The sequence below is a fragment of the Protopterus annectens genome, chromosome 2.part0, assembly GCF_019279795.1.
Source record: "Protopterus annectens isolate FY-2018-M chromosome 2.part0, PAN1.0, whole genome shotgun sequence".
NCBI lineage: Eukaryota > Metazoa > Chordata > Ceratodontiformes > Protopteridae > Protopterus > Protopterus annectens.
Genome location: NC_056728.1, coordinates 1,366,177,290 through 1,366,195,620, shown reverse-complemented (window position 1 = coordinate 1,366,195,620; position 18,331 = coordinate 1,366,177,290). Strand labels below are relative to the sequence as shown.

The 18,331-nt window shown below is 41.4% G+C and overlaps 1 protein-coding gene across 2 annotated transcripts in view; it reads left to right on the top strand.

Moving 5' to 3' along the window:
* The window catches only part of PDE5A (phosphodiesterase 5A), a 2,047,822-nt gene that overhangs the window by 1,390,416 nt on the left and 639,075 nt on the right, over nt 1–18,331 (top strand). For both annotated transcript variants that reach the window (XM_044061541.1, XM_044061540.1), the window contains exon 10: nt 10,234–10,409. In XM_044061541.1, coding sequence (XP_043917476.1) covers nt 10,234–10,409 — 176 coding nt within the window. The remainder of the gene's footprint in view (nt 1–10,233; nt 10,410–18,331) is intronic.

The following is an 18,331-nucleotide window of genomic DNA, read 5'->3' as shown; positions in this document are numbered from 1 at the left end:
CCACGTCTGTCAGGCCTCAAAGGGGAAGATATAGACGCTCCAGAGGTCGGGGGCAGGCTCAGGCCTCTTACAGGTCCAGACAATGGACTGCTTCTTCACCTAGAAGGGGAGAAGACAGACCTCAATCACAAAAGAAGCAGACCCAATGACTCTCTCCATTGGGCTACAGGTCCTCCTTGCCTGGAAGCCCCTCTTGGAGGAAACCTTTCTCTTTTCTACGAAAATTGGACTCATATTACCCAGGACAAATGGGTTTTAGACGTGATTTTAAGAGGCTACAAATTCCACTTTCATACTCTGCCAAGGTCTTCGGGTTGGCCGGATCTGCCAAAACATCAATGGTCAGAGGCCTTAAATCAAGTGGATGCCTTATTGGCCATGAGAGCCATATAACCAGGTCCACTTCCAGAGATGGGTAAAGGTTTTTACTCCAGACTATTTCTGGTCCCAAGGAAACAAAACTCATGGAGACCTATTCTGGACCTCTCAGTGTTAAATACCTTTCTGGAGATTCCAAAATTCAAGATGCTTACTCTGCAACAACTTCTTCCCATGCTCTCCCAGGATGCTTGGATGGTGACATTGGACTTGAAGGAAGCCTATTTACACATTCCCATCAGACAGGAACACAGAAAATACCTCAGATTCAAGGCAGGTTCGAGACACTTTCAATTCTCTGTACTGCCCTTTGGCTTATCTACTGCACCCAGAGTCTTTACCAAGTGTCTGGCTCCAGTAGTAGCTTATTGCAGACTCCAAGGAATTCAAATTTACCCCTACCTGGATGACTGCCTTATTCAGGCGGACAGCAAGGATCTTTTACTTCAACATCTGCAGTTTGTTCAGCGTCTTCTCCTACTACTGGGATTTTCAGTGAACACAAAAAAGTCACATTTGATCCCCTCTCAACAAATGATCTTTTTGGGAGCTCTTCTAAACACAAGCTTACAAAGGGCCTTCCTTATTCCAGAAAAACAAGTACAGCTGGCATCAATTTTCAAGACCTTGGCTACTTTAACTCAGCTCACTGCAAGGAAATTCCTGCAGGCTTTGGGCTACATGGCTTCTTGCATCCTGTTGATTCCAAATGCAAGGCTTCATATGAGAAAACTTCAATGGTACCTAAAGAGTGTATGGACTCAGCATTACCACAGCCTGGAAACAATGATACCTCTGATTCCCTGCCTCCAAAAGGAGTTCCTTTGATGGTCCAGGGCTTGTGCTTTAAACGAAGGGAATCCCTTTCGTCTACCTCATCCTGCTCAGATCATAACCACAGACACCTCGGATTATGCTTGGGGAGCTCATTACCTAAACAATTGCCAGCAGGGCTATTGGACAAAGAAGCATCTTCCCTGGCACATCAACTTGAAGGAAATGTTGGCAGTCCAAAATGCTCTTCTAGCCTTCCAGAATCTTTTGCAACCAGGACATCTTCTGATTCGCACAGACAATACCACAGTCATGTGGTATATAAACAAGCAGGGAGGCTCTCACTGATACCCCCTTTGCAGACCAGCCATGAGTTTATGGGACACAGCTCTAAATCTGAATCTGCATCTTCAAGCTCAATTCATTCCAGGAAAACAGAATCTCTTAGCAGACAGCCTAAGCAGAAATCTTTTGGATCCTCACGAATGGATGCTAGACCCCAACTTATTCAGCAGGATTACAACAGTTTGGGGTTGCCCTTGGATAGATCTGTTTGCATCCCATCTCAATCATCAGCTGCCTCTCTTTTGCACCAGGTCCTTCCACAAAACAGCTTGGAAAGTGGATGCCCTGTCTTTCAGCTGGAGGAATCTTTCGTGATACGCCTTCCCTCCTCTTCCTCTTCTGCCTCGGGTGTTACTGAAAATAAAACAGGACAAACCCAAGATTATCATTTTGATAGCTCCAAATTGGCCTCGGCAGTTTTCGTATCCAACTTTAAGACACCTGTTCTTGGAACCTCCATGGATTCTGCCTCTGTTTCCTTCTCTTCTGTCCCAGCATCAGGGTCAGATGCTACACTCTCAAATCAAGACTCTTTGCCTGGCATCTTGGCTCTACAAGGGCCTTTGATTCCTTTTGCTTTTCCTAAACAAGTTTTGGATGTTCTCTTAGAAGCTAGGCGCCCTAGCACTAGAAAATCTTATGCTTCTAAATGGAAAAGATTTTGTATTTGGATGCGGGATCGAGGTTCTGATCCTCTTTTACCTGACATTTCTTCCATTTTACTTTACCTCTCTGACCTTTTGCTTAAAGGCCTCTCCTTTTCTTCCATTAAAATCCATGCTTCTGCAATCTCGGCTCATTACAACACTGATCCCCCCATCTTCTCTCACCAGCTGGTGAGACAATTCTTGAGAGGGGCTAAGAATTTAAGACCTCCTAGAACTCCTCCTGTTCCTGCTTGGGATCTTAATTATGTTTTGGAAAAACTTACTTTACCTCCCTTTGAGCCTGCTGCTTCGGATATCAAGTTCTTATCCTGGAAGACAGCTATTTTATTAGCTTTGACTTCTGCCAGAAGGGTGTCAGAGTTGCAAGCTCTCATGGCTGTGGAACCATACCTTATTTTCCACCAAGACAGAGTTGCCTTGAGGACCAATCCTACATTTATGCCTAAGGTGATTTCTAAAGTGGCTTTAAATCAGACTATTCACCTTCCTACTTTCTTTCCAAATCCTCAAAACAAAGGGGAAAAGATTTTGCATTCATTGGACGTACACAGACAACTACGGTTTTACCTGGACAGAACTAAAGATTTCAGAAAATCTGATCAGTTGCTTATCTCTTATGCCTCCAGTTCTCTAGGCAAGGCTATCTCTAAACAAACTGTTTCCAAATGGATTGCCCATGGGATAAGGTTTTGTTACTCTCACTTTGGGAAGCAGATTCCAGGTACTGTTAGAAGTCATTCTACTAGAGCAGCTGCCACTTCAGCAGCTTTTCTCAGAGGAGTTCCTACCAAGGACATTTTGGAAGCTGCCACTTGGAGTTCAGTGCATACTTTTTCTAAGCACTATAATCTCCCTTTGTATTCTAAGTCTAGGGCAGGTTTTGCCTCTGCTGTCTTGCAGGGCCTTCTGGCTGCCCCTTCTGCATAACCTCCTCCCTCATCACAGCTTTGGGATTCCACCCTACAGTTATGACTGCAACAGTGAAACACGAAGAACATAGTACAGTTGTGTACACCTACCATAAATGTAGATGTTCGAGTGTCTTCACTGTTGCAGTCGGTGTTTCCCTCCCACCAATCCCCTCTTATCTTCCTCTTCTTTTGTGGTGTATTTGTGTTTCCTTTTTGGACACCTTTTGGTTATTTTGGGGGACTTCTGACATCTGGGGCAAGAAAGACTGGAGAAGATGGCGTCGGCTGTCAGCTTTATACCTCTGCGTTCTGACATCAGGGTACTTGCTGGTACAGCCGACGCCGGACCCAGACTTTGGGATTCTGGCCGACCTCGGGCTGCCTGCCGGCAGGATCACCCAACAGTTATGACTGCAACAGTGAAGACACTCGAACATCTACATTTATGGTAGGTGTACACAACTGTACTTTCCGAGGAGGCCCAACAAATTCATCACTGCCCCTGTAGACAGTGAGTTCCTATCTAAAGGTGTCCCAGTAGATGCTGTGGTGGTGGCGGCCACCAAAAAGGAGGTAGCTGAGACTTCTTCGTCTGTCCATCCGCTGAATAAGGAATCTCGAACGATGGACAGATACAGGAAGTGTATGTTCTCGTTAACGGCCTTTACTCTCCGGTCGCTAAACTATTTAACCCACTTTACCAGACTCCAAAGGGATCTCATTAAGGAGCCAGGAGATACCCTACAAGGTTCTACAGCTGCGGGGGTGTCAGAAAAGTGACCGCTCAGCTTGCTACCTTAAGTTCTGTAGTTAACTGCTCCATGCAGCTCATCTCTTACACAGCTGATGGAGCAAGCAGGGCAGCAGTCACAGGAATAGCTCTGAGGAGACATTCCTGGATTCACCTTTGTGAGTTTGCATAGCCCTTTAAGTCTTCCTTCCTAAATGCCACTTTTGATGGCTCTTCCTTGTTCGGGCCAAAAGTTAAAGAGACTCTCACCAGGTGCAAGCAAGATGGAAAAACTCTGTCTGCCATGGGAGTACATTTTTCTGTCCCTTCCAGGCCTTACCCCACAGGCCAGAAGGATGGGAAGATGTGGTTCCAAAAGTCCCAAAGAGATTCGCCGGATGCACGTGTTGAATTTTCCCCCAGGGGCTAAGGGGAAAAAAATAATGAAAGACGCCGGTCTCACAGCAGAGGGGGTCCGCAGAACCAGGATGACAGAGATATGTTCTCTGGTGGGCCTTTTCAGTGTTCCTGAAAGGAGGCATGTCCACCTCTGGAGACAGTCAGGGGAAGACTTTCACTGTATCCAAGAGTCTGGCTAAACATCTCTCAAGACAGATGGGTACGGTCAATAATATCCAGGGGATACAACATATCTTTTGCCACCCCACCCCTGCAATTAAAATCAATCCCAGACATTCCACCCAGTCAAAGAGATCAAACAACCCTAGAGATACAAAGGTTGCTAGAAAAAAAGTTAATCCATGAAGTCTCCGCAGACCACATCGGATCTGGAACTTACTCAAGGTTATTTTTAGTCCCAAAAAAGACAGGGGACTGGAGACCAATATTGGATCTCAGCACACTAAACAAGTCAGTAAATAAATCAAAGTTCCGTTTGGTGACACTGCAGTCGGGTTCCTATTAGATGACCGAAGACACATTCTATCAAATGCGTCTTGGTCGAACTTGAAACAACGAAAAGGCAAAATAGCAAAGCGGCTTTTAAACTAATTCTTTCCCAGGGAAAGAATTCACTTGGCCGCTTCCATTACTTTGCCATTTTTGGCACTGTAGTGTGATCTCGGAGTTGGTACTTTTAAGTAGGGGGGTGGGGGGCAAAGCCCCCCACTTTATGTATTCTTTCAATTTTTTTTTTTTTTTTTGTAATAGCAATTTTTTCCCCTTGGAAAAAAAATCACTGTTCTGAGCTTTCGAGATTATAAGCTTTCGCTTACATGGGGTCGATTATTCATCATTCACTTTTTTAAGCATTCAGTGATATAATATAGACCCCTGCAGTCTATACTCCTGTTTCTGGGGCAAGACAATTGGATGTGCTCAGTAGATCTTTAGGATACGTACTACCACATAAAGATGGATAAGCGATCCAGGAGATATCTACGCTTCCGGCTGGGAGCCAGTCATTACCAATTCCGAGCACTGTTCTTTGGTCTCACTACAGCCCCCAGAGTGTTCACAAAATGCATGGCAATAGTCAAGGCTCACCTGAGGCATCTAGGATTCCGGGAGTTTCCATACTTGGATGACTGGCTCCTGACCGGCACCACTCAGCATCTACAGATCAAGGAAAGGGACACAACCATTCATTTATGCTCAAATCTAGGCATTACTAAAAATTTCGAAAAATCTGCCTTGTTGCCTACACAGCATATTACCTTCATAGGAGCAGTTTTAACCACACAAGACATCATAGCAAAACTGCCTCATGAAAGAGTAAAAACGCTGCGCCATCAAGTATCAGTATTGCACCAGAAAAACAAAACACAGGCAAAATTTGTTCTCAAAGTTCTGGGTTCAATGGCAGCAACAATAACATTGTTTCCATTCACGCGCCTACACATGAGAGTGCTCCAGTGGTCAATGCAGGAGTTACCAATGTCACACAAGATCCTCATTACAGACTTCTGCAAGAAGGACCTAAGGTAGTGGCTTCAGTCCACTCAGGTAACACTAGGCAGGCCGTTTGTTTTTCCCCAACCTATAGCTAAAGTGACAACGGATGCCTCCCAAATAGGGTGGGGTTGCATTATCTGGGACAGACTGTCCCAGGGACTTGACAGGAACACGAATGCCACTTGCACATCAATGTCCTAGAGATGAGAGCAGTGCTTCTGGTGTTGCAGGCATTCCACAACTCTCTTCCAACAGGTACAATTGTGATACAGACAGACAATATATCTGTGATGTGGTACATCAACAAACAGGGCGGGACCAGATCCTACCCCCTTTGTCGAGAGGCTCAGAGAATATGGCAATGAGCAATAACTTCTCAATGTTTTCTGACAGCAATGCACATTCCAGAGAAATCCATCATGATAGTGGACAAATTAAGCAGAACAATTCTGATGCCTCACGAGTGGTCCCCGAAACAATGGGGCCAGCCTTGCTGTGACCTCTTTGCCATGTCCGTAAACACCAAATGCAGCAGCTATCTTGCCCTAATCCCCCCCTCCAGGGGAGTCACCAAGGGATGCACTTGTACACAATTGGCCCCCAGGACTTCTTTATGACTTCCCTCCATTCTGCCTAATCCCCAAAGTTCTACAGAAAGCCAAACTGTTGAATTGCAGGTTGATTCTCATTGCTCTGTACTGGCATCGTCAAATCTGGTTCCCCTTACTATGGCCTTATCTCCAGGTGGAGCCATGGATTCTGGACCCAGTTCCAGATCTTCTGATTCATCAGTCAGGAACACTCCATCCTTCTCTCCACACCCTCAAGTTGACAGCTTGGCTGCTCCACTTCCAGTCTTAGCCAGCCTTCCTTTGCTGTGCATCACATCATGGTATCATCTCATAAGATGACAACCAGAAAACTGTATGCTACCAAATGAAAAAGGTTTTCTTGTTGGGCTTCCAAGAACCATATAGATCCCTTTACAGCTGCTGTAAGTAAAATTCTGGATTTCTTAGCACAGATTTTCAATCAAGGTGCTGCAGCAGCCACCATACATGTACAATTAGCAGCCATATCGAATTATCACATTGGAGACATGGGTTCTAAGATAATGTCTCACAGACTGTGCAAACCCTTCCTTAGAGGTACCTTCCTACTCAGGCCCCCAGTAAGGAAACCACCACCTCCATGGGACCTAAATTTAGTACTCACTTCTCTGATTCTCCCTCCTTACGAACCAGCTTCTTCTTGTGAGTTAACCTGGAAAACAATCTTTTTGACAGACATTACTTCAGCCAGGAGGGTTTCAGAGCTTCAAGCTCTATCCAGTTGCCCTCCATATCTAGTTTTTCATAAAGACAGAGTCTCCCTCAGAACAAATCCCTCATTCCTACCTAAAGTATGCTCTGAATCCAATTTGAATCAGTCCATTGACCTGCCCATATTTTTTCCAAATTATGGCAACAAGGCAGAATATAAACTGCATCAACTGGATGTCCACAGTCAGTTATGCTTCTACTTGCATAGGACCAAGGACTTTAGAAAATCTGAAGTACAAAAGCACCACTGGACATGGAAGCTGAATTCCAAACTTTCTATTCCACAGGTTAAGTGCTTTCATCCAACCTCTGTTGGACTTCTTCAGAACAACTTGTAATAAAAACTCATCCCTTTTTATACACACCTTAACAAATATTTAATTGAACAATTAAAAAATTGAACAATGACATTATTCAATAAAAAAATTAACCAATAAATAAATCAGTAAACTTGCCCCATTCTTAAAGCACCCATTGATGTCTATTAAAATTCAAACAATAAATACAAACTGTATAAATGAACAAAATAAAATATGGCGATATTGGAATTAAGCAGTTGTCACCCTTACCATCAGAAAAAGTCTATTGTCAAAGGACAATTTGAAAGGGCTGCCAGAATGGTTACAGTGGATCAAGATTTTTTATCGGAGCTTGAGTTTATGACGGAGTTATTTGTTAAAAGAGGTTACCCTGAAGCTCTTTGCAGGATTTTAGCAGAGGAAGTTAGATCCAATAGAGCAGGAGGCATTTACAAGCCTGTACTCAGAGGGATTATGGATTCTAGTATGGCAGATGGTTTAACATGCCAAGGAGTTGTAATTCAGACCCAAGAGGGAAAATGAGGGGTGAATTACTGTTCATTACCACCTTCAATCAGGATGCTGAATGGGTCACTCATATCATCCAAAGAACTGGAGATTGTTATATGCTGATAGTTCCCTTATGGACAAGGTGGGGGGACCCCCCAGGGTTGTTTTTAGAAGGGATAGATCCTTCAAGGAGATTTTGGAATTGAGGGCTCACAAAGATTCCAATCAGTGTAGTAGAGCATATGGCAATTTCAAGTGTGGTAGATGTAATGCATGTGCACATATTTTTTGAGACCGGTGAAAAAACATGCATTAATGGGAGAATCTTTCAATTTCATGGACACTTTAATTGTAACAGCAAAAATTTAGTATACATGGCCAGATGTGAACATTGTTTAGCCCTCCTATGCCGGCAAGACTAGCAGGCATTTCAAAGATAGAATCAGGAAAAACATTGTTGACATTAAGAACACGAGGACCAGTAATGCTTTGGCGAGGCATAACATGAAAAACCCATGCCACAGGTTTAGATTTGTTGTTTTACAGCAATTGGTAAAGGATAGGCAGGATAGGGTCTTGGATTTAGACTTAAGATATTCGTGAACTGAGGTGGCAATTGAGGTTGGATGCCACCACCTTTCTGGGCATTAATGATAGTGTCAGTATAACAGCTATACTGAAACTAAAATACATTCTAGGTTAATATATACATAAACATTTTGCAATATTTTATTTTGTTCATTTATACAGTTTGTATTTATTGTTTGAATTTTAATAGGCATCAATGGGTGTTTTAAGAATGGGGCAAGTTTACTGATTTATTTATTGGTTAATTTTTTATTGAATAATGTTAATTGCTCAATTAAATATATGTAAGGTGTGTATAAAAAAGGTTGAGTTTTTATTACAAGTTGTTCTGAAGAAGTCCAACAGAGGTTGGATGAAAGTGCTTAACCTGTGGAATAAAAAGTTTGGAATTCAGCTTCCGTGTCCAGTGGTGCTTTTGTACTTCAGTGAAGTGTTGTTCTTTTGGGTTACCAACTTTAGAAAATCTGATCAGCTTTTTGTTTCCTTCTCAGAGATCAAAAAAGGGTCACCAGTTTCAAAAGTTACCTTATCAAAATGGCTTACTGATACTATATCCTATGCATACAATTCTCATCATAAATAACTGCCAGGAAACATTAAAGGCCACTCAGCAAGGGCTATGTCAACTTCCACTGCTTTTCAAGCCAGACTCCCTATGGATTATATCTGTGCTGCAGCCACATGGGTTAACCCTCATACCTTTATCACTTATTACAAAGTAGATATGGCCTCCCGGAACAGGGCTGCCTTTGGTTCCACTGTTCTGAAGAGTTTTTTCCTTGGAGCCACCCAAGAAAGAAGGTGCTGGAGACGCTGTCCCAACCAGCAAGAATGAAGGCGAGATAGGGCAACATAACATAAAGAAGTTATGTACTCACCATAACGTTCCATATTTGTTGTCCATCATCTCGCCTTCATTCTTGCGTCCCACCCTCCTTCCCCCAAACTTCACTCCTGGAGGATCGAGAGGAGAAATGCTTATTGGTGAAAACATCATTTCTGTTTCCCTTCTGGCCTCATTACTCATACGTTAAGTATTATTACCGTTACTTTTTGGGAGCTGTTTATCTATATATAGAAATATATATATATATATATATATATATATATATATATATATATATATATGTATATATATATATATATATATATATATATATATATATATATATATATATGGATCTACTAAATATGGTCGGCATCTCAGAATGTTGAAGACCATATGGTCAAGACCATATGATCGACATTTGAAATATCAACCATTAAATTAAAAAAAAAAAAAAAAAAAACACAACAAAAACTTACCTTCACGCTGCTAGCTCCGCCCACCACACCCCCCGAGATGGCACTACAGTGCGGAAGATGGACATTTTTCCATTCGGCACTGTACAGAGATGCCGGTTCCACATGTTTGACATTTTGAATGTCGATCATATGGTCACGGCCACATAGTCTTTGACATTCTGAAATGTTGACCATGTGAAGGGGACCCATATGTTTTTTCATAATCTGCAAACATGATCTGAGTATTATTCCCTGTGCATTGTGAGATAGGGTATAGCCTCGAGCCAGTGGAAGCTTTTGAGCTTTAGTATTAGGCCGAGTCAGAACCAATACTCGGTTCCGAACCCAACCAGCAAGAATGAAGATGAAATGATGGACAATAACCATGGAATGTTATGGTGAGTACATAACTTCTTTTTTTCCATTTAATTCACACTTGTGCTTTTTTGTTCTGATAAGGTAAATTTAGTTGCAGGTTGTATAACAGCTTATGTACTTTGCACATTTCAGGCATCTGTCAACTGGCAAATAAAATGGAAGATACTTCTGGGAAGATTAAGGCCTTCAACAGGAATGATGAGCAGTTTCTGGAGGCCTTTGCCATCTTCTGCGGGTTAGGGATCCAGAATACTCAGATGTATGAAACTGTAGAAACGGCCATGGCAAAGCAAATGGTAACCCTAGAGGTGAGTATGGCAGTCTGTTCCCTCTTTTGATTCATATCTATAGCAGTGTCTGCCTGCTTGTCTAAGAACTGTCACTGCTACTTACTGTCTTTATGGTAAGTTGAGAACTACAGACTCCGTAGATAAACTGCTATGTTTTAGTAAAAAATCTCTTTTGATACATATATATATATATATATATATATATATATATATATACATATATAGATATACGCACACACACACACACACACACACACACACACACACACACACACACACACACACACACACACACACACATGCACACATTCGAAATATATGTATTTCCATATCTGGTATCATTGCATTCATTTTCAGTCTAGTTATAAAATTTTTCTGATATAGTTAAACTGCCCATTTGTAGCTAATATGAATTTAACTTAGTAAAGTTAGTCATTATTTATGGCCTTTTTCATCAGTCATTTTTTAAATAATTTGCTAAATTTTCATGATGGGATATTAGGTTAACCTTCTACTTCAGGAAAATATATAGACTTTTTCATAAAACTTTATACAGGTCATTTGGGTCATTTCCTTTTAAATTTAAGTTTCTTGTCTCTTCTTCCAGAAATGAAATAAAGGAAATCAGGAAAGAAAATATTAAATGCTTTTGATAAAGCATTTCAGACTTGAAAGGAAACTGTATATCTGAATTCATTAGGATAATATATTTAAGAATGGGTATTTACGTTATAGACCACAGTACACAGACGATGACCACAGAAAACCTGGGAGAATACCTGACAAGACAGAGTTATGAGACAGGTTTTAGCATTAATGTCAATGGCAAACGTTACCTGAAGTAAATTGTGAGTGTTCTTTATATTGTCGTGTTTTAAAGTGAGCAGTCTTCCTCTTCAAACTTGTCACATATCCACAGAAACTTTAAAACAAGTCCACAGTTGAGAAATGTCACCAGCAAAATAAATAATAAACAGGCCCCAGGATTCAATAAATTCTTTGTAGGCTTCGTGTAGCATCTACACAGAGTTTACATGTTAGTGCGAAGGTGCACAGCACAAGGCGCACGGTAGCACGCAATGCATATTAATGAGGCGTGGCATGCCTAATGGCCAGGAAACCATGTAAGTGAACATGGGTATCAATTCTGTATAAGACAAAGCCCCTGCAGTCTGTTGATTTGTGCGGAATGCCACAGTGACCACCAGGGTTTCACAGATAGCTGTGAATCTGTTAGTACAACATATCTCCACAAAGGCCAGCATAATCCAGGGACATTTGACGAGTAATAGGGACATATTTCCCATAGAAGTCACACAGACATGTGGTAGAATGAAACTCAAGTGTACCTGTCATCCTCTTTGAGCAAGATATGGGGACAAAGGCACAAAACAGTGACAAATTTTTAATATTGCTCTTCCAAAATGTAGAACGTTGATAGAATAAATAGGTGGTACATTAGCATGAACTTTCTGAAGAGCATGAAGTTTGAAACTCAAATGTCAGTCATCAGTTTCTGACTTCATTCCACAATTGCATGCCAATGATTTGCCAGAAAACAAACATGTTACGAATAAAGGTTCACAAATACGAGTCAAAAACTGGACATTCTGCACAAATCTGGACATTTGAAAGGTATGCACTCAAATGTATGTAATATTTAGTCACGTCAGTCCAGAGATCATCCCAGTGATATGGCAGAAAGTCACATATTTGATAAGGAAAACATCTGGACATCCTGGGAATATCTGGACAGCTGAGAAGTTTGAATGCTAAGCATGTGGTCCAAACACAGTACAGGACAGTGTACCTACAGTGCAGATTCTTGTGATATCTCATTCTTGGCATACTGCACTGAAGCTCTGTTAATGATGTGTAGCAGGACATGGACTGGCGTGTAAAATGATCACTCACAGGAAGTGTGTGCATTGAATAGGGAGACGCAGATGAACTGCAGGAATAAGCACAGGTAAGGCGGACAGGTGAAACTCCCTCATGTACAGCAGAGGAGGGCATGTCAATGGAAGATGGTTGTAGCAGCAACACCAAGCACATATCTATATGGTACAGTATGGGCTGTACAGTGAAAATGTGTTGGCTATGATTATCAAATAAGGTGACATAATGGGGAGGATGCCTGTGTAAGGTAATCATCTTTACATGAATAATGCAGATGACATCTAACAAGGATGTAACATGCAACTAGGGTAGGGTGCATATTGTGAAGCTGTGCAAACTGGTGTGCCTGAAGGTGAGTGTACTCTCAGCAGAGGTCTCCAACAAGCTGGTCACAGGTAAAGGATCATGGAACTCATTACAAGAACCAACCACAACCATGGACAATATCGGAATAATATTCACTAATCCCTTACCTCTGACATAACATATGTAATGTAGAGTGATAAGAGATGAGCCTGCACAAACACACACACACACACACACACACACACACACACACACACACACACACACACACACACACACACACACACACACACACACACGCACACGCACACACTGTTGAACCAATATTATGATGCATCCACACTCTATGAGGGTAACCATGCACACAGTCCTAGCACTGTAATATCTGCAGGAGCTGTTTGGAGGGACACTGTTAAACCTGTATGTGACAGTATGGTCAATACAGGCTAATTGCCTTATATATATGTATATATATATATATATATATATATATATATATATATATATATATATATATATATAGTATCTATCAGGTGACATTGATTGCATCCTCCACAGGTGTGAAGTGTTTCTCTTTGCATCTCAGGCTTACCACAGCTAGCATAACAAATTCCTGAGGTTAGACTTATTTCTATAGCTAACTAATGGGGGTTGGTCAACAATCTGACTGATTCAGTGAGCCATTGGTGGCATTGGTGGTGTTGGTAAGGACTTATGTGTAGATAAGAGTCCTTCTTGAATTATGGTCCTTGTGGATTTGCTAACTTTTAAATAATGAGTTTAAATACGAGTATATATCCAGATTTTAGAAGGTCCTCTAACAACTCATAACAATGAAAGACTTTTCCTAATTACTCTAAATCCATGTAATCTTTCACATATCTATGATGATCACTAAGTAGGTTCATCATGCTGCCCTTATACCAGTTTAAGTCCATCACCACAATGGTGACCCCCTTGTCTGCGGGCTAAATTATAATATTCTGATCTGCTTTCAAAGCCATTAATGCTTGCCTCTGATTGTAATTCATTCCCATCCTTTTGTTGCAAAACCTTCTTATTCCTCAGTGGGCATGGATACCATCTTCTACAACACCAGAGAAAAGATCTAAAAGGATGTAACTGGGGTATATAAGTTGTGTACCCCAAATATACTACTGGCTCTGTCTCCATTTTGTTTTTTCCAAACTAATTTCAACTGCACGCGCTCCTCACTTAATGCTTAACATCCATCCAAGATAGAATCAAATCAATCTGTGTGTGGGGGATAAAACTAAACCCTTCTTATTCAGTTGAACCCCTTTTCAGACCTATATAGTAGACGGGGGGGTCTATGTTGGTGTCTTGTTGTGTGATGTATGATGTTGTCTTAAACATACTTTAGAAAAAGAAAACCAGATCTGTAAGGATTATATATATATATATATATATATATATATATATATATATATATATATATATATATGGCACAGGCCACACTGTCATGAATGATATACATGCCATTAATGTTGTCAAACATCTATGTATGTAGTGCATGCATAAGCAGAACAGGTAGCAGACATGTATCCGCAAAATCAGACAATCATGTATATTCCACAGGAAGAAAACCTAGGTATGGCCTGTAAGCTGTGTGACAGCGCACTGTGACAAAGGTGGTACACTTCAGTTAAACATCACTGGAAGATGTGTAGGGAAGTACATGAAGAAGGGTGTATTGTACACAGTTACTGGTGTGATGAAGACTGGGAACCATGAAGGTTTATAGCCTCTGATATGTATGTCCTTCACATACCCAGTATATGTATTACATTCAAGAGAGTAGCCAGCACTGTGACCACATGCTGGTGGATGTACCACTTACCATATACTGCAGGACGTGGGTCACATATCTATTGGTCTGATTATAGGGTGTGATGTCCACATTATACTTGGGTGGTGTGTTTGTTTCCTGATTCAACAAATCCCTCCTTGTTTTTTGTCAATGCAAGTGTTGGCACCAATCATTTGTGGGTGGCAGCCCCTTCCGTAATATGTTACCATCTTTGGGGGACTCTATTAGTGCATCCATTTACCAGTCATCTGCAAACATGGTAAACCACATGCCATTTAGCATTGCCGGTGCTTCAGGGGAAGTAGTTTGCAAAAAGTTGAGGGCCTAGCATAGACCCTTGTGATATTCTAATGGCAATTGGCTACTGGTGGAGGTGCAGTCCCCAACTTTGAGAGTGTGTGTTATGTCACTGAGCCAATTGCCTATCCTTGTACTATTGTGTGACATAATTCCCACATGGGAGATCTTCACTTGATTGGGGGAAAATGTCAAAGTCCTTAGATAAGTCAACATAGGTGGTATGTCCTGTTATCCCTCATCCAAGTCTGTGGGTCAGTATCCAAGAAGTCCACATGGTTCAGTGAACAAGATCTACCCTTGATAAAAACAACATGGAAAGGGTCAAGTATGTTGAAGGTCACCTATGTCCCAGTGGATACGGTCCATGCTGATTCCTTCCCTAACCTTGCAGATAAGTCATTTTAGGCATATTGGTCAATAGTTGTAGTTCTGCATGTAACCAGATTGATGTGCATTGCATACCACACATTTCATATTACATTTTGTACTGTTTTTGATATGTGTGTGGAAACAGTACTGACACACCAGGGTTGCAGTGTGTGTGTATGGGGGGGGGGTGGCAACAGATGGATATATTTCAGATATGTGACATACTGTTAAGTAGGGCCCTCTGTAATGTTTACACATGTAATTTCATGTCATACACAGATAATGAACAGTAAACAGCAGTAATACAGCATAATATGTAAATTTTCATAACTTGGCAAGCAGTGGGTTTGTGCAACGGTTAGCAAAGTGTATATTCATGCAAGATACACTGTTTGCATGTAGGTAAGCAGTGCTGAAACGTAAGCAGCATTGCTAAAGTCTGACATTTAGTACTGAGTGTATGAAATGCACTTGCTGCTTAACTGCCTCTGTGGCAGCACATTTTAATGCATTAATACATTCCTTGTTGAGGCGAGATGGTACTGGGTTTGAATACATTTAAATACATTGCCACTGTAATACTTTTAAATACATGTAAGTACATTGCCACCGTTCCCACTTGCTGCACATTGGTGCGCAATGTGCACCTTCACTCAAAAATGACTTAAAGACAGGAAATGGGCAGATAGGACAGTGGTGAAATGGGGAGCTAGCAGGACGAAGAACAAAGGGAAAGCAATGCAAGAATGTTCAGGAGAGAGATAGGACAGAACCATATGTATCAATTTCTTTAATAGTGTAAAGTGAACATATGTGGAAAATATTAACTGAATTTGGACTGTCACCTCCAGAGAGAGAGAGAGGAGTGACCGCAACACAATCATGTTGTATAGCCAATTGGACCAAATCAAGCATGAAGACACATGTGCAAAATGGAGAGCTATGTATGGGACAATTTTTTTTTTGGGACAGGTGTCCATTTTTTTTTTTTTTTTTTTTTTTTTTTTGTAGACAGAGAGGAATGTTGGGGAAGGGATGTAGGAATGTCTGGATGAGGTAAGTTGGATAGGTGAGGAAGCAATTGCAGACAGACAAGACAAGCAAGACAAGCAAGACAAGAGACAGGGATGTGATGGATACAAAATTTTGGAGGACACCATGATTGGGATGAGGGTGGGGACATCCCAAACCCATGGTCATCAAGCTGGGTGACAGTGAAAATCGAGGCCTCACCCACTGTACTGTCTTCAGTCACCTCACTCCACCGCTGGCTGGAGTGCTTTGACATCTTCTTCTCCTCCTCCTGGTACATTGCAAAATTAGGGAGAGCAGCCTGTCCAGCAGGCATAAGCATGCAGCAACAGTGCAGCATACAACCCAGTGTACCATCCCTGGCAATTCAGTGCTGGTGATAAAATCACCACCTCTGCCACTGCTCCAGGAGGGTACCACTGGACCAACCTATGGGACAGGACTACCTGAGGGGGCAGGGAGTGCAGTAGCAGCAGAAGCATGCTTGCTGCCAGGTTGCCTCCCTTATGTACTGGGCAGTGGTGCTTGAGCCGATGGAGGGTGTATCCTGTGTGATAGGCCTACCTCGCTGTGCTGTGGAGCATTTAATGATGTGGTATGCATGGATGACATGGACATATTTTGAGGACATGCAATAAAATTAAAAAATAAAAATACAAAAATAAAATAAAATAAAAAAGAGAGATAAGGGATGGGGTGAGAGAAATAAAAGATAAGTTTATTACCTCATATGTGACATAGAATGCATTGATACAGTTATTTGATTCTATCTTAAAAATATTTTTAAAACTACCAAATCCTAACAGATAACTTTTAATTTTAAGACTACCAGCTCCTAACAGATGCACACTGTACTACTGATTGCAGCAAGTACTACTTGACATGTGCATATATTGCACATATGCATGTTCCATTTATACAGATTGCAGTTTACAGCAGGGTATTTGTGGCAGTGGTATAGAGGTTTAAATTTAATTTAAATATAATTGAATAATTAACAATATTGTATACTTGGGAAGTGTGGTATTTGAACCCACAACCTCTGACTAAAGTCAGATATTGTACTCTTTGTTTGTGTTACAGACTTTTTGTCTTTTCGGCTTTTCCCGGTTAGGGGTCGCCACAGTGGAACTCAGGTCCGCTAATGATTGGCAGTCGATTTTTATGGTGCCAAGTTGCCAGCCCGATGCCCAACCTTCAACGCCCATTGTGTTACAGACTACTATATGCATACTTGCTTTTACAGTTGAGATGTGCATGCTCAATTTGATACAAATATATAAAATACCAAAAAAGCTATCTTTAACTTTTAATGCTACAATAACACTACTTTTCTGCTGCATACGTACCACATGCTTCCCTCATCCTCACCAATCTAACCCCATGGGTTCGGACATTTACCTCACAATCACAGGCAGCTATAGAAAAAAAAACAGAACAAAATACCATTATGAATGCCAGTCTTGCCTATATTCAGCTTTTAAATCTTACAAGTACTCTTTGTAGTTGATACTTATACAGGTGTGGGATGTCTGCAGTCTTAAATTCTCTGGTACAGTGGTCGAGGGTATCTCTCTTCCTCCTCTGTAGGTCATTGTAGTAATGCCTACATTGGTCACCAGTTAGTGGGATACAACTGGCACTAGTTACAGTCCGGGCTAATCTAGCTGAATCTTTCAACTGATACTGGGAGCCAGAATAGTCCCCCTGCAGAAACCTGGCACTGTGGTTCTTAACTAGAAGTCCAATAAAAATGTTAAACTTCTGTACACCTTCCCCACAAACTCCTGTCATGTCTGCCATGAATCTGGAGCAATGGAGAATGATGCTTTCCCACCAGTTCCAGTCATTGCATTTACTGGGAGTGCGCACACTGTTTGAAAATGTTGTGCTGTGCTTACCATCATTTAAACATGGTGCTTGGTAGTGTGCCCCTCCGAACACTGCATTTGCACAATGGTAAGCGGAGCACAACAGAGGCAAACAATGCAATTTCAAGGCTATTGGATATATAGGCAGTTGTGTATGTGTGTGAGACAAATGTGAAGGCCATGGCAGTTCATACCTGCAGTCATACATTTGATAATAAATGTGATAATACATAGATAAATAAATACATAACTGACATAATAGTAGTGCCTCAGCCTTCAAACATATAGTTAATATCAGCTATACTATGTCAAGTGTTATAAGTGAGAGTGAC